The 21714-nt window shown below is 37.5% G+C and overlaps 1 protein-coding gene across 32 annotated transcripts in view; it reads right to left on the reverse strand.

Moving 5' to 3' along the window:
- Positions 1-21714, reverse strand: part of LOC138433557 (putative COBW domain-containing protein 7) — a 61773-nt gene that overhangs the window by 11946 nt on the left and 28113 nt on the right. For 11 of the 32 annotated variants that reach the window (XM_069576417.1, XM_069576398.1, XM_069576416.1 and 8 more), the window contains exons 8-10: positions 17391-17435; positions 7860-7916; positions 5036-5087 (exon numbers count right to left, since the gene is read on the reverse strand). In XM_069576417.1, coding sequence (XP_069432518.1) covers positions 5036-5087; positions 7860-7916; positions 17391-17435 — 154 coding nt within the window. Of the gene's footprint in view, positions 1-5035; positions 5088-7859; positions 7917-17390; positions 17436-18621; positions 18709-21714 lie in introns of all 32 variants that reach the window. The other 21 variants (XM_069576400.1, XM_069576424.1, XM_069576405.1 and 18 more) reach the window with 2 other exon arrangements.

Consider the following 21714-nt stretch of genomic DNA (forward strand, 5'->3'; position numbering starts at 1 on the left):
CTCCAGTATTCTTGCCTGGGAAGAATACTGGACAGAGGAGCCTGGTGGGCTACAGTTCATGCATCGCAAAAGAGTAGGACAGACATAGCGATTAAACAACAATAAAGATGAAACCCATAAATGTGCAGTGCAGAAGATGAGGGTCACAACTCAAGAGTTCACCCCTGGCTCTATTAATAAGTATACATAGATTGACACCTGGGTTTTCTCATCTACCCGTTCAAACCCAGTTCCTCTTTATCAGAATGAACAAGAAATCCATGAAAAACAAACAAATGCATTAAACATCATTCAGGGATAAAACTTTAATGACATACATAATATGTTCCAGGTATTACCCATTTCAGACTTCTTCCAGTTTATTTTGAATCTAAAATTAACTCTTTTTCCTGTCCACAGAAAGAAGCAGAAAACTGAAGCAGTAACTCAGAAGACTAAAGCAAAATAAGGTACTGCCCCTAAAATAAAATTTAGGAATAACTCTTAAATATTAGGATTTTGGTCTGTTTGTTCTTTAACCTACAGGATTATCTCCCTCAGTTCCCCACTCTTTTGCAAACAATATCTAACATGTAGTAACATGCAGTAACTTCCCTTTCTTTTTTATCTGGAAAACTAAGCCCACTAATGTGCTTAAACGCAAAACCTCTCTGTCCACTCTCCACTCCTCTGGCTTCTCTTTCCTGTGACTCCTCTGCCGCGATATCCTGCCGCTGGGCACATAGCTAAACATTTGGTGTTTTGATCCAAATCAGTCTGCCTTCTAGATTTCCCTATTTCTATTATTAATAATAGGCCCCTCTAGAGAAATCTGTATGCAGGTCAGGAAGCAACAGTTAGAACTGGACATGGAACAACAGACTGGTTCCAAATAGGAAAAGGAGTACGTCAAGGCTGGATATTGTCACCCTGCTTATTTAACTGATATGCAGAGTACATCATGAGAAACGCTGGGCTGGAAGAAGCACAAGCTGGAATCAAGATTGCCGGGAGAAATATCAATCACCTCAGATATGCAGATGACACCACCCTTATGGCAGAAAGTGAAGAGGAACTAAAAAGCCTCTTGATGAAAGTGAAAGAGAAGAGTGAAAAGGTTGGCTTAAAGCTCAACATTCAGAAAACGAAGATCGTGGCATCCGGTCCCATCACTTCATGGGAAATAGATGGGGAAACAGTGGAAACCATGTCAGACTTTATTTTGGGGGGCTCCAAAATCACTGCAGATGGTGACTGCAGCCATGAAATTAAAAGACAACCAAGGATGAGATGGCTGGATGGCATCACTGACTTGATGGACATGAGTCTGAGTGAACTCCACTAAATCAAATGAGACTGTTCATGTTACTGAATCTCACAGTCCTTGGTCTGCAGTATTATATTATACTTTGCCCTATGTTGATATACCTAAAGTAGGAAAGTACATCAGAATCTCCTGTCAGTTCAGTTCAGTTCAGTTCAGTTCAGTCGCTCAGTCGTGTCCGACTCTTTGCGACCCCATGAATCGCAGCACGCCAGGCCTCTCTGTCCATCACCAACTCCCGGAGTTCACTCAGACTCATGTCCATCAAGTCAGTGATGCCATCCAGCCATCTCATCCTGGGTCGTCCCCTTCTCCTCCTGCCCCCAATCCCTGCCAGCATCAGCATCTTTTCCATTGAGTCAACTCTTCACATGAGGTGTCCAAAGTACTGGAGCTTCAGCTTTAGCATCATTCCTTCCAAAGAAATCCCAGGGCTGATCTCCTTCAGAATGGACTGGCTGGATCTCCCTGCAGTCCAAGGGACTCTCAAGAGTCTTCTCCAACACCACAGTTCAAAAGCATCAATTCTTCGGTGCTCAGCTTTCTTCACAGTCCAACTCTCACATCCATACATGACCATTGGAAAAACCATAGCCTTGACTAGACAGACCTTTGTTGGCAAAGTAATGTCTCTGCTTTTGAATATGCTGTCTAGGTTGGTCATAACTTTTCTTCCAAGGACTAAGTGTCTTTTAATTTCCATCCCCATGGAAAAGAAATGCAAGAAAGCAAAATGGCTATCTGGGGAAGCCTTATAAATAGCTGTGAAAAGAAGAGAAGTGGAAACCAAAGGAGAAAAGGAAAGATATAAGCATCTGAATGCAGAGTTCCAAAGAACAGCAAGAAGAGATAAGAAAGCCTTCCTCAGCGATCAATGCAAAGAAATAGAGGAAAACAACAGAATGGGAAAGACTAGAGATCTCTTCAAGAAAATTAGAGACAGCAAAAGAACATTTCATGCAAAGATGGGCTCGATAAAGGACAGAAATGGTATGGACCTAACAGAAGCAAAAGATATTAAGAAGAGGTGGCAAGAATACACAGAAGAACTATACAAAAAAGATCTTCACGACCAAGATAATCACGATGGTGTGATCACTCACCTAGAGCCAGACATCTTGGAATGTGAAGTCAAGTGGGCCTTAGAAAGCATCACTATGAACAGAGCTAGTGGAGGCGATGGAATCACAGTGGAGCTATTTCAAATCCTGACAGATGATGCTGTGAAAGTGGTGTACTCAATATGCCAGCAAATTTGGAAATCTCAGCAGTGGCCACAGGACTGGAAAAGGTCCGTTTTCATTCCAATCCCAAAGAAAGGCAATGCCAAAGAATGCTCAAACTACCGCACAATTGCACTCCTCTCACATGCTAGTAAAGTAATGCTCAAAATTCTCCAAGCCAGGCTTTAGCAATATGTGAACTGTGAACTCCCAGATGTTCAAGCTGGTTTTAGAAAAGAACCAGAGATCAAATAGCCAACATCTGCTGGATCATCGAAAAAGCAAGAGAGTTACAAAAAAAACATCTATTTCTGCTTTATTGACTATGCCAAAGCCTTTGACTGTGTGGATCACAATAAACTGTGGAAAATTCTGAAAGAATCTCCTGAAGAGCTTTTTAAAAAAAGAAAGAAGAACAAAGATTGGGATATCACACTTCTTGATTATAAACTATACTACAAAGCTACAGTAAGTTCTAGGAACTGGTACAAAAACAGACACATAGATCCAGGGAATAGAACAGAGAGCCCAGAAATAAACTCACACTCATATGGTCAATCAATTTACAACAAAGGAGACAAGAATATACAACATGGAAAAGATAGTCTCTTCAGTAAATGGTACTGGAAAAACAGAACAGCTACAAGGAAAACAATGAAACCAGACCACTTTCTTATAACACAAACTTGAAACAGATAAAAGATTAAATTTAAGAGCTGAAACCAAAAACTCCTAAAGGAAAGCAGAGGCACTATATTCTTTGACGTAAGTCTTGGCATTATTTTTTTGGATCTATTTCCTTAGATAAAAGCAACCGAAACAAAAATAAAGAATGGAACTACATCAAACTAAAACATTTTTGCACAGCAAAAGAAACCTTCAATAAAATGAAAAGGCAATTTGTAAGTGATTTGTCTAATACATGATAAATATCCAAAATACATAGAGAATCATATAACTCAGTATCACAAAACAACCCAAACAATATGATTCAAAAATGAGCAGAAGACCTGAACAGAGATTTTTCCAAGGAAGACACACAGATGGCCAACAGACACGTGAAAAGATGCTCAACATTACTAAGCATCAGGGAAAAGCAAAACAAACACAATAAGATATGACCTTACATCTTTCAGAATGACTATTCTCAAAAAGACAACAAATAATAAGTGTTTGTGAAGATGTGAGGAAAACAGAACTCTCATGCACTATTGGCAGAAATGAAAATTGGCACAGCCACTATGGAAAACAGTAATGAAGCTTCTTCAAAATATAGGACTACCATTTATTGCTGTTCAGTAGCCCAGTCATGTCCAATAATTCCACTTCTAAGAAAATGGACACAGTAATTCAAAAAGATATATGCCCACTAATATTCATTGAAATATTATGTATTTACAACAGCTAAGATATGGAAACAGGAATCTAAGTGTTCACCAAGAAATGAATGCATAAAGAAGATGTGGTGTGTGTGGGTGTGTGCACATATGTACGTGTATACACACAACAGAATATTACTCAACTATAAAAAGACTGAAATGTTGCCATTTGTGACAGTACGGATGGGCCTACAAGTATGATGTTAAGTAAAATAAATCACACAGAAAAAGATAAATACCATGAATTCACTTATATGTAGAAACCCAAAAAGCAGAACAAACAAACATGCATAACAAAACAGAAGCAGACTCATAGATAACAGAGAACAAACTGGTGGTTGCCAAAGGGGAGGGTCGGGGACAGGCAAAACAGGTGAAGAGGACTAAAAGATACAAACTCAGTTGTAAAATAAGTAAGTCATGAATATTCTATTAAGAAAAGTTTCTCAGAGAAAAATGACACAAATGTGGTAGTGCAGCTCCTCATAAATATGAGCCAAAATGGAGACGGATAAGTATGCTGTTATCATGGCCCTATTAAAACTGATTCAAAAATAAGTGACAGTCTCAAGGAAAAGGAGAGAATGCAAGACACACTACTCACTCACAGGCCCCCTTCTCACGGTGTTAAAATGGAAGAAAGAAGTTATCTTTAAGCTCCACCATCCACAAGTTGCTTTAAAAAAAGGTGGGTACAGTGAAAATACACTTTGTTTGTTCCTAGCATCTTTCCTGCCTTTCCAAAGTCAGTTTTTATTTAAATAAGCCATGGATGTCTATTCCAGACTTTTCATTAATCAGTTAGTTAAATATACTTAAAAATAAGCTGCATAGAGAACCCCTAGGCCACTTTTATATAGTAATTCTCATCAAAAGAACTAATCAAAAATATGTTGACTGACATGTAGAATGGAGAAGCCAGAAAGCATGATTTTCTAAGATTTTAAATAACTCTGGTTTGATGAACTCTTTTTATGCATTAAGAAGCTAGATACAGATGACCTCAAGAACATTTAAATTATAAAAACTATCAAAAGTTTAAAAAATGCTTTTTAAAAAAGAGTTCAAATAAGACAGTTCTAAACAGAACAAGGTAGTTAGAGACAATTTTTTAAGATTTTTTTTTTTACCTGATCAAGATGAGGTTGTGTTGTTGGCACATGTTGAAGTTTTTTCTGCAAACTAAGAATAACTGATTATAAATTCAGAGCTCAACATATTTCCCATTTCACCGTATATATTACTTAGAGACACAAAGCTAAATAGGAGAGAACTTCCACAGCTGAATCTGTTACATAGTTCCAATTTTACATGCTGTTTACATATTTTAATAGACAAATGCTAGCAGACTGCTTACAAACCTCTCATAAAAATGTACATTCATTGACATATATACATATACACACAATACAGAGAAAAACTAATCTTAACTATTTTGTGTGGTTAAATAGGTTTCTTCTTATTTCCAAAAGACCTAATATAGGCCTAGGAAAATGTACCTAAGCATTTTACAACTGCTGAACATTTCATCTACTCTCCCTGTGAAAATAATGCTTGAACCCAAAGAAAATTAGAAGAGTAAGTTTTTTCCATATCAATGTTTTCCCTTGAATGTATCTACTTAAAAAAAATAAACAGTATCCATAAATGTAAGCCTTCTATTCAGTCAGTTACCAGTGGTAGAGAGAAAACTAAAAGACTCCTAAAAATACATTGTTCTGATATAAAAGGAGCTAAAGATCAATATGCCATAACAAACTACAACCATAACAACTACAGGCACCTTTAGAGACTGATGGGGGTAGGCTGGGAGGAAGAAAAGGACTTAAAACCTTGCAGATGTTTTGCCTTGGAGAACAGTAAGGGGTAAATTAGTAACAGCAAGTTTAGGAAAGAGAAAAGGCTTGTAGGAACTGTTGAAGGGAATGAGTCTCCTTGGGGGGTCTCAGTAGGGACAGTGTCAAATTAAATCCTTCCCAGCTGGTTGCTCAGGAAAGGATTCTCTCCTTAAGCATCTAAGCACAAAGAAAAGTTATACAAAGACCTTATCCAGAGCAGGGCCTTCACGTTAAGTAGTTATTTCTTTTAAGCATCACTAATGCAGTAAGTGTGAAATAAAATTACCTTGGAAACTTTGAAAAAATTCTATGTTCTTTCCCTGTGTTTAATATTTAATATTGGACAATGACTGCCTACAACTTCCACAGGCAAGAAAAAGTTTTCCTCTACCTTTTAAGTCCCTGGGTGGGTCTGAAAATTAGACTGACAAAGATTAAGAAGAGAAAAGCATATACATTCATTTAATAAGGGTTCTAGTTGACAAAGGAAACTTCATAGTGAAATGAAGACCTGAAGAAAGGGTAAACCTGGGTGTTTCTGTGCTGGGTTTGATGAAGAGTGGAAAGCCATGGAGATATGACAGGAGAGAGGATGAGCCAAGTGTGGTAAACTATGGGAAACTCAGCAAGGCCTGTGCCTTGAGATTCCCTCCATTTTCAGAGATAAGGACGCTCCTTTCCTTTGGGTATAGAGAGGTTACTGCTCACATAAGTCATACCTCTCACTATGACTCATCTACTTCAGAGGAAATGGGAGAAAATATTTGCGAACCATGCATCTGATAAGGGGTTAATACCTAAGTAATTTAAGAACACCTACATTTCAGCCACACACAACCACACACACACACAAATAATAATAATCCAAATAAAAAATGGGCAAAGTATCTGAACAGACATTTCTCCAAAGATAATATACAAATGGCCAACAAGTAAATGAAAAGATGCTCAATATCTAATTGTTACAGAAATGTAAATCAAAACCACAATGTATCTCACACCCACTGGGACAGCTACTACCAAAACAGAAAATAGCAAGTGTTGGCAAGGAAGTGGAAAAACCAGAACACTTATGCACTGTTTGCGGGAATGTAAAATGATGCAGCTGCTATGGAAAATAATATGATGGTTCCTCAAAATATTAAAAATAGAATTACCATATGATCCAGCAATCTCAGTCCTGGGCATATATCCAAAGAATTTAAGGCAGGGTGTTGAAAAGGTATTTGCACACCCAACCCATGATCACTGCAGAATTATTCACAATAGCCAAGACATGAAAGCAACCTGAATGTCATTATCAATGAATAAATGGTTAAATAAAAAATGACATGTACAATGGAATATTATGTAGCCTTAAAAAAGGAAGACACTATTGTCACATGCTACAAAACAGATGAACCTTGAGAACTAAGTGAAATAAGTTAGTGACAATAAGACAAATACTGTATGATTTCACTTATTTGAGGTATCTAAAGTTTTCAGATTCTTAGAAACAGATAACAGATTGGTAGTTACCAGGGGCTACAGGGAGAGGAAATCCAGGAGTTGTCAACAGACTGGTACAGAGTTTCAGTTTTGCAAGATGAAAAAGTAGATCCATTGCAAACAATGTGAATATACTTAACACTACTGAATGAACTGTACAGTTAAAACTGGTTAAAGATGGTTAAAAAAAAAGATATCAATGACCAGGGAAGAACTATTTGTTCTTTCCCTTATCAAAATGATTCCCTAGGGAAAGAGATAGGAAACTGATCCATTACTACAGGAAAAGGAGTGCTTGAGGGAATACCCCAAACTAAAGCTTTCTATGTATCTCATGTGTTTTCTCATAGGAAGTATTACTCACAGTGGATGGGAAAGAAATATTAACATCAAATCTCTAAAGTACCACTTACACTGTAACTTCCGTAGGAAAATACATGTGATTTCCAAACATCCAGTTAGCAAAACTTTCAAGAACATAATCATTAGGAATGATCTACAACATCAAAAATGTAACAGGAAGCATAAATCAAATGTGCATACATATAAATCATTTTGTTAACACGTATAACTGTAGGGGGAAAAAATACATTATAGAAAAAGTGACCAAACAGGACAGGAAACATACCTTATTCCAGAGAGACTGTCAAAGGCATGAAGATCTAATACTTTTGCAAGGTCAACTCTAAAAGGAAGAACACCAACATGAAGTGTTAAATTCTGTAAAATATAATTAATAAAGAAAAGCAATCTCTATTTTGCCAGAAATGTAGACATAAAAATTAATTAATATATACTATTTGGGCAAACACATAACATGACACCAAGGAACAAAAAAGCTTTTGTAAAAAATTTCTATGGGATTTATGCATAAAACTTTAAAAACAGAATAAATGGTTTTAGACCAAGGAAGAAAATTACTTTGATCATTACTTCAATAAACTGTAGTGGGTTTTTTGGTTTGTTTTCACTTAAATTGTCTTTTTAGTTCTAAGAACTTGAGCTCTTCAAACAAGATTTTTATAGCAAAAAAAAAAATTGGTTAAAAACTTAAACTTTTCAAAAGTAGCAGTTTACTACTCGAAAGACGAAATGAGCAAAACTGAACAAATGTAAAGAACAAAGTAGTATAGGAACATTATCTTTGGAATTACTGTATTTCTTTTACTTCATCTTTCATGATACAATGAGTAGTATCATAAGAATATAAGCAGTCAAATAATCAATACATAAATATTTATTCTATGACCCTTATCTACATCCAAAGAATGTGGTTTGATTTTATTTCCTTCAGTTGGGGTTGCATATAGACTGAAACTTCCTATTAGTGCTCTATTTGAATAAATATTATTTCTGTTAAAATTATTTAGTGGTAATTAAGCCTTGTTAGGAAAGAAGAGGTTGAAGTCAGAAGAGGTTATCATATCACAATCAGCATTCAGTTCAGTTCAGTTCAGTTTCTCAGTCGTGTCCGACTCTGCGATCCCATTGACTGCAGCACACCAGGCCTCCCTGTCCATCATCAACTTCCGGAGTTTACTCAAACTCATGTCCATTGAGTCGGTGATGCCATCCAATCATCTCATTCTCTGTTGTCCCCTTCTCCTCTCACCTTCAATCTCTCCCAGAATCCGGGTCTTTTCAAATGAGTCAGGCTCTTCTCATCAGGTGCCCAAATTATTGGAGTTTCAGCTTCAACATCTGTCCTTCCAATGAATATTCAGGACTGATCTCCTTTAGGATGGACCGATTGGATCTCCTTGCAGTCCAAGGGACTCTCAAAAGTCTTCTCCAACACCACAGTTCAAAAGCATCAATTCTTCGGCGCTCAGCTTTCTTAATAGTCCAACCCTCGCATCCATACCTAACTACTGGAAAAACCATAGCCTTGACTAGATGGACCTTTGTTGGCAAAGTAACGTCTCTGCTTTTTAATATGCTGTCTAGGTTGGTCATAACTTTTCTTCCAAGGAGTAAGCGTCTTTTTATTTCATGGTTGCAGTCACCATCTGCAGTGATTTTAGAGCCCCCCAAAATAAAGTCTGTCACTGTTTCAATTGTTTCTCCATCTATTTGCCATGAAGTGATGAGATTGGATGCCATGATCTTTGTTTTCTGAATGTTGAGCTTTAAGCCAACTTTTTCACTCTCTTCCTTCACTTTCATCAAGAAGCTCTTTATTTCTTCTTCACTTTCTACCATAAGGGTGGTGTCATCTGTATATCTGAGGTTATTGATATTTCTCCTGGCAATCTTGATTCCAGCTTGTGCTTCATCCAGCCTAGCGTTTCTCATGATGTACTCTGCATATAAGTTAAATAAGCAAGGTGACAATATACAGCCTTGACATACTCCTTTTCCTATTTATAAAGAATAGTGATTGAGTTCCAATTTTTACGCTGGCCTATGAAATAAGAAAAGGAGTACGTCAAGGCTGTATACTGTCACGCTGCTTATTTAACTTATATGCAGAGTACATCATGAGAAACGCTGGGCTGGAAGAAGCACAAGCTGGAATCAAGATTGCTGGGAGAAATATCAATAACCTCAGATATGCAGATGACACCACCCTTATGGCAGAAAGTGAAGAGGAGCTAAAAAGCCTCTTGATGAAAGTGAAAGAGGAGACTGGAAAGGCTGGCTTAAAGCTCAACATTCAGAAAACGAAGATCATGGCGTCTGGTCCCATCACTTCATGGGAAATAGATGGGGAAACAGTGGAAACAGTGTCAGACTTTATTTTTTTGGGCTCCAAAATCACTGCAGATGGTGACTGCAGCCATGAAATTAAAAGATGCTTACTCCTTGAAAGGAAAGTTATGACCAACCTAGATAGCGTATTCAAAAGCAGAGACATTACTTTGCCAACAAAGGTCCGTCTAGTCAAGGCTATGGTTTTTCCAGTGGTCATGTAGGGATGTGAGAGTTGGACTGTGAAGAAAGCTGAGCGCTGAAGAATTGATGCTTTTGAACTGTGGTGTTGGAGAAGACTCTTGAGAGTCCCTTGGACTGCAAGGAGATCCAACCAGTCCATTCTAAAAGAGATCAGCCCTGGGTGTTCTTTGGAAGGAATGATGCTAAAGCTGAAACTCTAATACTTTGGCCACCTCATGTGAAGAGTTGACTCATTGGAAAAGACTCTGATGCTGGGAGGGATTGGGGCAGGAGGAAAAGGGGAAGACAGAGGATGAGATGGCTGGATGGCATCATTGACTCAATGGACGTGAGTTTGAGTGAACTCCAGGAGTTGGTGATGGACAGGGAGGCCTGGCATGCTGTGATTCATGGGGTCGCAAAGAGTCAGACACGGACTGAGCGACTGAACTGAACTGAACCGATGAAACAGTAAGGGCTTCCCTGGTGGCCCAGCAGTAAGGAATCTGCCTACAGTGCAGGAGACAGGAGTCCCATCTCTGGGTTGGGAAGATCCTCTGGTGAAGGGAATGGCAACCCATTCCAGTATTCTTGCCTGAAAAGCAGACAGAGGAGCCTGGAGGGCCACAGTCCAGGGGATCGCAAATGAGTCGGACACGAATGAGCGACTAAACAACAGGAAACAGTAAAGGACAGTGATTTCTCCATAATCAAAGCTACAGTGGAGAAATGTTTGAAGAAAAATGACCACAGTAAGATCACGTTTAGACTCCAGGGATATGCTGAATATTTATTAAATTTTCTGACAAGGAAAATAAAACTTCAGGGATATGCTGAATATTTATTAAATTTTCTGACAAGGAAAATAAAACTTTATTTGAGAAAGATTTTGTCAAAATTTTTTCAAATATAAAGTATGTAAAAACCATCTCCTTTAACTTAGAGCTGACCAGCTGTGTCTGCTTTGTTCATTCTCAATAGTCTGTCATATATTCATACTTGCAGCAACAAGAGTCTGTTAAATTATGAACCTTATCCTGAAACAAGGCAGACAAATTCCCATCTTATTAAAAGAAGGATACTCCAGAGTTCTATGTTAACAGACTGTAATATTTCAAATTCTTGACATTCTAGATGAGCAGAATTAGGAAAATAATCAAGCAAAGAAGTAAATGTTCCATGAAAAAATTTCTGAATATCAATTTACATAAGAGACCAAAGCCTTAATATTAAACATATTTCCCTTCATACCATCACAGTTAAGCAAATATTTATACTGACAGGTGACAAGTGAATGAAGTTTTTCACCAAGTTTGTCATCTTTAACTTAGGAAATAGCTTAAAGTTTTAAAAGTTTACACATGCTAATTGTGTGAATATCAAAATTCAGGCAAACACAAGCTTCTAAACAATCTACAGTTTTCACCGCAACAGTGTTCTTGAGAATACATAGATAATTCTGCTTTATACCCAGATTCTTCTGATATTTCCAACAAGATGGTATCAATAAAAGATCCAGACAGGATAAATTGTACAGAGAACAGAAAATACCAAAGTCCCTCACTGTATCTCACCAGATTCTCAATGGAGAGGAAAAGAGAAAAGTCCAAGGTTCCAGATGAAAGTTGTCATGGACTATCCCCAAATTTAGTACCACCATCAAAAAACAAATTTCTTCACTCATCCAAGGAATGTAACTAGAAAACTAATTTTCATGGCATCAAATTGTATTTAATTTCTCCCTTCAGAGATAAAAACAAAAGATCTTTTCCAAAACATTAATATAGAAAAAATAAAAAATAAAAAGACTATTACTATCATGTAAAACCTGAATGGCAGAATGAAGCAAACAAAGAAGAAAAAAGTTCCAAAGCTCATAATTTCTCCTAATTTCTTGAGCTATCATGCCAGAAGTACCTAATCTTTTCCCTATGAGAAGCTTTCAATTATCCCTGTCTAAAGACTGCTTTATGTAGCCTAAGACTAGCAGCAAGAGAATGGAAAAGGAAGAGGGTTCTGGCTCTCTCAGGGGAGGGGAGTTCCGCTCCTATTCCAGAAGTATCATCATCTTTTCAAAGTCCAGTGAGTCAGACACACAGGCCTCCAGACCATCCCAGATCTACGAGTACTTGATAATATCTAATAGTAAGTCTTGACTTCTAAGGCTAAATTTCCAAATGCCTTCCCAAGTGGCATCTCAAACTCAGTGTTTACAAAATGGAACTAATCCATTTTGGGTTTGACAGCACCAAACCCAGTGCTATCACTGTGCTGTGTGTGTCCTAAGTTGCTTCAGTTTTATCCAACTCTTTGTCACCCCATAGACTGCAGCCTGCCAGGCTCCTGTATCCATTAGATTCTCCAGGCAAGTTGGGTTGCCATGCCCTCCTCTAGGGGATCTTCCTGACCCAGGAATCAAACCCACTTCTCTTGTGTCTCCTGCACTGGCAGGTGGATTCTTTACCACTAGAACCACCTGGGAAACCCCACCGCAAAATTGCTCCTCCTTCCTGAATCTCCTAACTTGGAGAAAAGCACCATATTCACTCCATATCACCAGAGTCATACTGCCTTTAAAATCCTTCGTGAATAACTTGCTGCCTACAGTAGAAAATCCAAACCATGTGTCATGGCATTCAATACTCTGAGGTAATTGCTTCATCTCCATAGTCATGTGTCTTTTCCTCTCTGCAACATAAGATTAACACAATGTGTTTTGCCCGTTCTAAAATATTCACAGCTTCCTGGAATACAAAATCTTTCTTATGCCGAGAAAGACACTACTACTCTGGTCCATTTCAAACTGTTCATGGGATTCTCAAGGCAAGAATGCTGGTTTGCCATTCCCTTCTCCAGTGGACCACAAACAGAGTTTTGCCAAAAGAACTCACTGGTCATAGAAAACACCATCTTCCAACAACACAAGAGATGACTCTACACATGGACAATACCGAAATCAGACTGATTATAGTCTTTGCAGTCGAAGATGGAGAAGCTCTATACAGTCAGTAAAACAAGATGGGGAGCTGACTTGGCTCAAACCATGAACTCCTTTTTGCCAAATTCAGACTTAAATTGAAGAAAGTAAGGAAAACCACTAGGCCATTCAGGTATGACCTAAATCAAATCTCTTACAATTATGCAATGGAAGTGACAAGTAGATTCAAGGGATTATATCTGATAGAGTGTCTGAAGAACTATGGACAGAGGTTCGTAACATTGTACAGGAGGCAGTGATCAAAACCATGCCCCCCCAAAAGAAATGCATAAAGGCAAAATGATTTCTTAAGAGGCCTTACAAATAGCTGAGGAAATAAGAGAAGCAAAAGGCAATGGATAAAAGGAAAGATATACCCATTTAAAGCAGAATTCCAAAGAATAGCAAGGAGAGATAAGAAAGACTTTCTAAGTGAACAATGCAAATAAATAGAGGAAAACAATAGAATGGGAAAGACTAGAGATCTCTTCAAGAAAACCAAAGATACCAAAGGAATATTTCATGCAAAGATGGGCACAATAAAGGACAGAAATTGTATGGACCTAACAGAAGCAGAAGATATTCAGAAGAGGTGGCAAGAATACACAGAAGAACTATGCAAAAAAGATCTCAATGACCCAGACAGAGCCAGACATCCTGGAATGCGAAGTCAAGTTGGCCTTAGGAAACAGCACTACAAACAAAGCTAGTGGAGGTGATGGGATTCCAGCTGAGCTATTTTAAATCCTATAAGATGAGGCTGTGAAAGTGCTGCACTCAATACGCCAGCAAATTTGAAAACTCAGCAGTGGCCACAGGACTGGAAAAGGTCAGTTTTCATTCCAATCCCAGAGAAAGGCAACGCCAAAGAATGTTCAAACTACCACAAAATTGCCCTCATTTCACATGCTAGGAAGATCACGATCAAAATCCTCCAAGCTAGGCTTCAACAATACACAAACTGAGAACTCCCGGATGTACAAGCTGGATTTATAAAAGGCACAGGAACCCAGAGATTAAATTGCCAACAGCTGTTGGGTCATAGAAAAAGCAAGAGAATTCCAGAAAACCATCTACTTCTGCTTCATTCACTATGCTAAAGCATTTGACTGTGTGGATCACAACAAACTGTGGAAAATTCTTCAAGAGATGGGAATACCAGACCACCTTACCTTTATTCCGAGAAATGTGTATGCAGTCAAGAAGCAACGCTTAGAACTGGACATGGAACAATGGCCTGGTTCCAAATTGGGAAAAGAAGTACATCAAGGCTATATATTGTCACCCTGCTAATTTACCTTATATGCAGAGTACATCATGCAAATGCCAGGCTGGATAAAGCACAAGCTGGAATCAAGATTGCCAGGAGAAATATCAATAACCTCAGATACGCAGATGCTACTATCTTATGGCAGAATGTGAAGAGGAACAAAAGAGCCTTTTGAAGAGAGTGAAAGAGGAAAGTGAAAAAGCTGGCTTAAAACTGAACATTCAAAAAATCAAGATCATGGCATCCAGTCCCATCACTTCATGGCAAATAGATGCGGAAACAATGGAAACAGTGACAGATTTTATTTTCTCAGGCTCCAAAATCACTGCAGATGGTGATTGCAGCCATGAAATTAAAAGGCGCTTGCTCTTTGGAAGGAAAGCTATGACAAATCTATGACATTAAGAAGCAGAGACATCTCGTTGCCAACAAAGGTCCATATAGTCAAAGCTATTGTTTTTCCCGTAGTCATATTTGAATGTGAGAATTGGACCATAAAGAAGACTGAACACTGAAGAACTGATGTTTTTGAACTGTGGTGCTGGAGAAGACTCTTGAGAGTCCACTGGATTGCAAGGAGATCAAACCAGTCAATCCTAAACAAATCAACCCTGAATATTCATTGGAAGGACTGATGCTGAAGCTGAAGCTTCAATATTCTGGCAACCTGATGCAAAGAACTGACTCACTGGAAAAGACCGTGATGCTGGGAAAGATTGAAGGCAGGAAGAGAAGGGGATGACTAAGGACAAGATGGTTGGACGGCATCACCGATTCAATGGACTTGAATGTGAACAGGCTCCGGGAGAAGGTAAAGAACAGGGAAGCCTGGCACAGTCCATGGAGTCACCAAGAGTCGGACAACAACTGAACAACAACTCTGGTAGATCTGGAAAACTCCTATTCATTCTTCAAGATTGAGGCCAATGATAATCTGCTGAGTCGAAAGTTTCTGACTCTTCACCAAGAAGAATTGAATAGTTTTTCCTCTATCTTCCTACTCTTACAGGATCCTTTGTATTTAATATTCCTGTTGTAAAATAGTATTTAATATATTTGTTTTTAATATATTCTGACCTTCTTAAAGGCAGAGTTTTTACCTTATATATACATTGTTCAAATTGTCAATATGCCACGAAATGTATAGCAAGTAGTGGAAGGCTCAATAAATCATTGAATTGATTAACTTATTATCGATCAATTAAACTTTGGTTTTCCTCTGTTCAGTCCACTTAAATTTCCAAGATTAAAAAAAAGTCTGTTAAAGAATGGTACTTTTTCTAATCTTCCACGCATACTTCTGAAATCCATTAGAATTTCCATTTGTCTCAAAATCATCATGTCTCACCAATAAGACATACTACACCATTCTTACTCCTTAACTAAATACTCAAGGTAAGCCTTTTCTATACATGTTTATAAGTTTCACAATTGCTATACTATTATAAGTTTTACTATTTTTACTATTATAAGCATTTGCCAAACACAAAATACTTAAGGGATTAAAAAAATTTTAAGTACTATTTCAGAAAGCCCCGGGTATCTCAGATGCACTGGCAAACATCAATTGTAGAAATAGAAGAAAAAAGGAGATGTTATCCACTTGTTCATTCATCCATTTGAAATAAAATTTAATCACTGCATGTTTATTGAAAAAATGAGAGAGCAAATGTTAGGAATATTATATAAACAACAAAACTGTTACAAAATAAACCATTCAAGATGAAATGTTTATACAGGACATAAAGGTTGAAAATTAAAGTCAATGAAAAGAAAAATTAAGCAAGATAAAAAAATTGGTTTACAACATTTGTAAAACCAAACCAAATAAATCTATTAGAACATAATCACATCTATTTATAGATATGATTTTTAAAACTTAAATATTATGTGGTTGTCTATATATTATTTTTTAAGGAGGAGAAAATTTAAGAAGAAAGAAAATGGTAAAATGCAACAGGAAGAAGACAGATACTGAGGAATGGCTCATGGTGTGAGTTAGGTTATCAGAGACATTCTGCACTGGAATCTGAAATGCAGCGAGCACATGTGGTATATGCTTGCAGAGGACTTAACACTAAGGGCATTCTTCTGCTACTTCTGCCAGCAGATGAGCGGCTTCTGAGAATGCATACCAAATTAATTCCCCAGCTGTTCACATGCATAGAAGCAGCTGCTGCTGGTACTGCCTAACACTTATGGTAGTCTGTCAGCACCTCTAATCTCTACCACAGCAGACAAGCCACTCAACTAAGGCTGTTGCCGCACTTCCAAAGACAGAATCTCTGAATTAAGAACCAGGTGGCACTAGACTGCCAGCTCTGAGCCTCAGAGCTGCTGGCTGCATGTTGCTGGGTCTATCAGCTGCTGAGCCATTCTTGCTAAAAAAAAAAAAAAAAAGCTTAACAAAACTACTCCTGCACAGAAAATTTTCTGAAATCATGATAGCACTCAGTGCAAAATAAGAGTTCAATCTACAGAAATCCATTTCACAGATGTTTTTAGAACACATCTATTTTATAAAGTAAAGCACATCTGTATGAAAAGAATTAAAAAGAGAGAAGAACCTATAGGAAATCAAAATCAAAATATTTACAAAGAATGCATCAGGAACTTAAAGCTTCCTTGTATTTTTACATGATAGTTTTATTTTGCAACTATGAAACACTAAGAAAGTTTTTAAAATATTAAGAAGTCATCTAAACATCTCAAATTAAGATAAGATTCCTAATAGTATACTTTTTCATATTTCTATACTAATTACTTCCCTGAGTGGTTCAAAATCCTATGCTTTCTTCCTCGTTAAAGCAAAGGCACAGTTACAGACTATAATCATGGCTCTGAGGTCTTAGTTACAATGAGAAGTGAACATATTAACTAAATAGGCCGAAGTAATATATAAAGAACATTTAAAACAAAATTTTGGGTCTCATTTTTTAAAAAATGTACATGTCTTTCCTATATTATAATCAAACATAGTTATCAATTACTTAAAAAAATTATTTATTGTTAATATTAGTTATAGCTTTTAAAAGTACCTTGATCTCTGTGTTTCTAAAATTTTTCCCAGTCCATTTATTGATCTGAAATAAATATAAAAATGAACAGGGTAAAAAAGCAAATGTTAATTTTTTAAAAAACCACTCCACATTATTTCTGAAACATGAAGTGAGCATACACAAGTATATCATACAGCTAGAGAAACATAAATAATAAGAAAACTTACATTTTTTATAGTTTAGTTTTTTCCTTCTAATCATAAATCAGGTATATTCCACTTATGCAATCAAACATGATATGTAAAAATCTACTGCACAACTGACAGACTAGGGACTACTTTGTGTTTATATAAAGACCCTTCACTTTAGAAAAAATGATTCATAAACAGCCAGTAATTCTAATGTTCTTGAAATGAGTAAACATATCAAACTTTTAAACTGACACCTAATTTTCCTCAACACACATTGGTGGAAATGGCTGTACACACCCTAGAAATAAAAACCTAGTTACAAGTGACTTTGACCCCAGCCTGTCCTCAGTTTCAGTCACACATCTGTTTTTTTTAAATAGAATAATCTCTTCAGTTCCCTAGCTAGGATCTCTATCTACTCTGCCAGTCCTCCCCTTTCTGGTACAAAGATAATGAAATATGTTTCCCTTTGTATGGTGCCAAAAATACTTGTTAAATCCTTTTCAGTATACAGTATAATATCTATTTATATAATCAATTTCACTACCTTTAGGGTTATTTGCTGACAACATCTGCTATTGTTCTTGTGGGTAAAAATTCCCAAACAATGATAGTGAGGCAAGACTCTACTAATTCACAAAACTCTTAATCTTCTCTTTTGAATATACTCTATAACCTGATAGCTATTACCTCTCAAGTATGTTTACTTTCTTCCAACTCTTCAAACCTAATTCTGAGTCAGTCACAAGTCTGAGGTACAATGGAGGGTAAGAAGCCCAAAGAGTCTATAATTTATCACAGTGCTTTGTCAAAGTCTTTTCTGGTATTGCTATACAGTACAGGCTGGCAACAACGTTCAACTGCATATTCTGAAAGCAATGGAAAACAATTTTACTTATTACTATTTACATAAGTCTATTACTCAACAACAAAATATGTGATTCCCTGAATATGTGATTCAGTGATAACTGAAGCAAGTCAATCTTGAACCTTAAATTTCTACAAGACAACAGTTACAGTAAAAATATTCTGTACATTTTTAATATGCAGGTACTTAACACACATTTCTAATTTTGTACCTAATAGTTGTTCTTAACTTGTTTAAATCCTCTTCTGAAACCAAGTCTGTTTTATTGAGGATGATGATATCTGCCAAAGCAACTTGCCTAAATTAGCAAACAAAAAAGAGATGTCAAGAGAAAAGCTAAGAAATGAAAAACAGAAAATGCCTCCTCCAGACCAATTAGCAATTTAAAAGTATACAGTACTCTATGTAATAACTTGATTTACCCCTAAACTATTTATCATTCTTCAAATAGTAAGGATGTATTGCATTCATCACTATATAAATTAGGATTCACATCATTCATTCAAAAAATATTTATTAAGTGTTCTTACTGGCTACTCTAAAACTACAAAGATACGCCTCAGAAAGTTTACAATCAAGGCCGGTTTATAATTAGGATGATTTTCAACTCATGATTTTCTCTGTAAAGAAATGCATAATTATGATATCCAATATGGTAGGAACAAGGACAGTCTACTTATTAAAGTATTCCACGTAATAGTTACCATAATTTTCAAAGAAATTACAAAGAACAAGTTCACTTAACATTCAGTTCAGTCGCTAAGTCATGTCCGACTCTTTATTAACATTTTTCAAAAATCTACACTAAAGAAGATATGTAAGGATCTTGAACAATTACCTTCATCATTAAAAATATGTATTTTCTAAGATAGATACACTACAGAAATTCAAGTTAAAGAATCCAGTTGACAGGATGCTGGATAACAATATAGCTTACTATGATTAGAAATTCTATTTTCTAGAATTATTTAAAATTTCCTCAATTCTTCAGGAAAGTTTAATCACTAGACTGTTTCCAGTACTGGTTTTATACTACCTAATGGTATAGCTAATAGAGTTTTGCCAAGAGAATGCACTGATCATAGCAAACACCCTCTTCCAATAACACAAGAGAAGACTCTACACATGGACATCACCAGATGGTCAACACCAAAATCAGACTGATTATATTCTTTGCAACCACAGATGGAGAAGCTCTAGACAGTCAGCAAAAACAAGACCAGGAGCTGACTGTGGCTCAGATCATGAACTCCTTATTACCAAATTCAGACTTAAATTGAAGACAGTAGGGGAAACCACTAGACCATTCAGGTATGACCTAAATCAAATCCCTTATGATTATACAGCAGAAGTGAGAAATAGATTTAAGGGACTAGATCTGATAGATGGAGTGCCTGATGAACTATGGACGGAGGTTCGTGACACTGCACAGGAGACAGGATCAAGACCATCCCCATGGAAAAGAAACGCAAAAAAGCAAAATGTCTGTCTGGGGAGGCCTTACAAATAGCTGTGAAAAGAAGAGAAGTGGAAAGCAAAGGAGAAAAGGAAAGATATAAGCATCTGAATGCAGAGTTCCAAAGAACAGCAAGAAGAGATAAGAACGTCTTCCTCAGCAATCAGTGCAAAGAAATAGAGGAAAAGAACACAATGGGAAAGACAAGAGACCTCTTCAAGAAAATCAGAGATACCAAGGGAACATTTCATGCAAAGATGGGCTCGATAAAGGACAGAAATGGTATGGACCTAACAGAAGCAGAAGATATTAAGAAGAGGTGGCAAGAATACACAGAAGAACTGTACAAAAAAGATCTTCATGACTGACATAATCACGATGGTGTGATCACTCACCTAGAGCCAGACATCCTGGAATGCGAAGTCAAGTGAGCCTTAGAAAGCTTCACTACGAACAAAGCTAGTGGAGGTGATGGAATTCCAGTGGAGCTATTTCAAATCCTGACAGATGATGCTGTGAAAGTGCTGCACTCAATATGCCAACAAATTTGGAAAACTCAGCAGTGGCCACAGGACTGGAAAAGGTCCGTTTTCATTCCAATCCCAAAGAAAGGCAATGCCAAAGAATGCTCAAACTACCACACAATTGCACTCATCTCACATGCTTGTCAAGTAATGCTCAAAACTCTCCAAGCCAGGCTTCAGCAATACGTGAACTGTGAACTTCCTGATGTTCAAGCTGGTTTTAGAAAAGGCAGAGGAACCAGAGATCAAATGGCCAACATCCGCTGGATCATTGAAAAAGCAAGAGAGTTCCAGAAAAACATCTATTTCTGCTTTCTTGACTATGCTAAAGCCTTTGACTGTGTGGATCACAATAATCTATGGAAAATTCTGAGAGAGATGGGAATACCAGACCACCTGACCTGCCTCTTGAGAAACCTATATGCGGGTCAGGAAGCAACAGTCAGAACCGGACATGGAACAACAGACTGGTTCCAAATAGGAAAAGGAGTACGTCAAGGCTGTATCCTGTCACCCTGCTTATTTAACTTATATGCAGAGTACATGAGAAACGCTGGGCTGGAAGAAGCACAAGCTGGAATCAAGACTGCCAGGAGAAATAGCAATAACCTCAGATATGCAGATGACACCACCCTTATGGCAGAAAGTGAAGAGGAACTAAAAAGCCTCTTGATGAAAGTGAAAGAGGAGAGTGAAAAAGTTGGCTTAAAGCTCAACATTCAGAAAACGAAGATCATGGCATCTGGTCCCATCACTTCATGGGAAATAGATGGGGAAACAGTGGCAGACTCTTTGGTGGGGCTCAAAATCACTGCAGATGGTGACTGTAGCCATGAAATTAAAAGACGCTTACTCCTTGGAAGGAAAGGTATGACCAACCTAGATAGCATATTCAAAAGCAGAGACGTTACTTGCCAACAAAGGTCCGACTAGTCAAGGCTGTGGTTTTTCCAGTAGTCAAGTATGGATGTGAGAGTTGGACTATAAAGAAAGCTGAGCATCGAAGAATTGATGTGTTTGAACTGTGGTGTTGGAGAAGACTCTTGAGAGTCCCTTGGACTGCAAGGAGATCCAAACAGTCCCTCCTAAAGGAGATCAGTCCTGGTTTTTCTTTGGAAGGACTAATGCTAAAGCTGAGACTCCAGTACTTTGGCCACCTCATGCGAAGAGTTGAGTCATTGGAAACGACTCTGATGCTGGGAGGGATTGGGGGCAGGAGGAAAAGGGGACGACAGAGGATGAGATGGCTGGATGGCATCACCAACTCGATGGATGTGAGTTTGAGTGAACTCCGGGAGTTGCTGATGGACAGGACTGGCGTGCT

This window comes from Ovis canadensis, chromosome 2, assembly GCF_042477335.2.
Source record: "Ovis canadensis isolate MfBH-ARS-UI-01 breed Bighorn chromosome 2, ARS-UI_OviCan_v2, whole genome shotgun sequence".
NCBI lineage: Eukaryota > Metazoa > Chordata > Mammalia > Artiodactyla > Bovidae > Ovis > Ovis canadensis.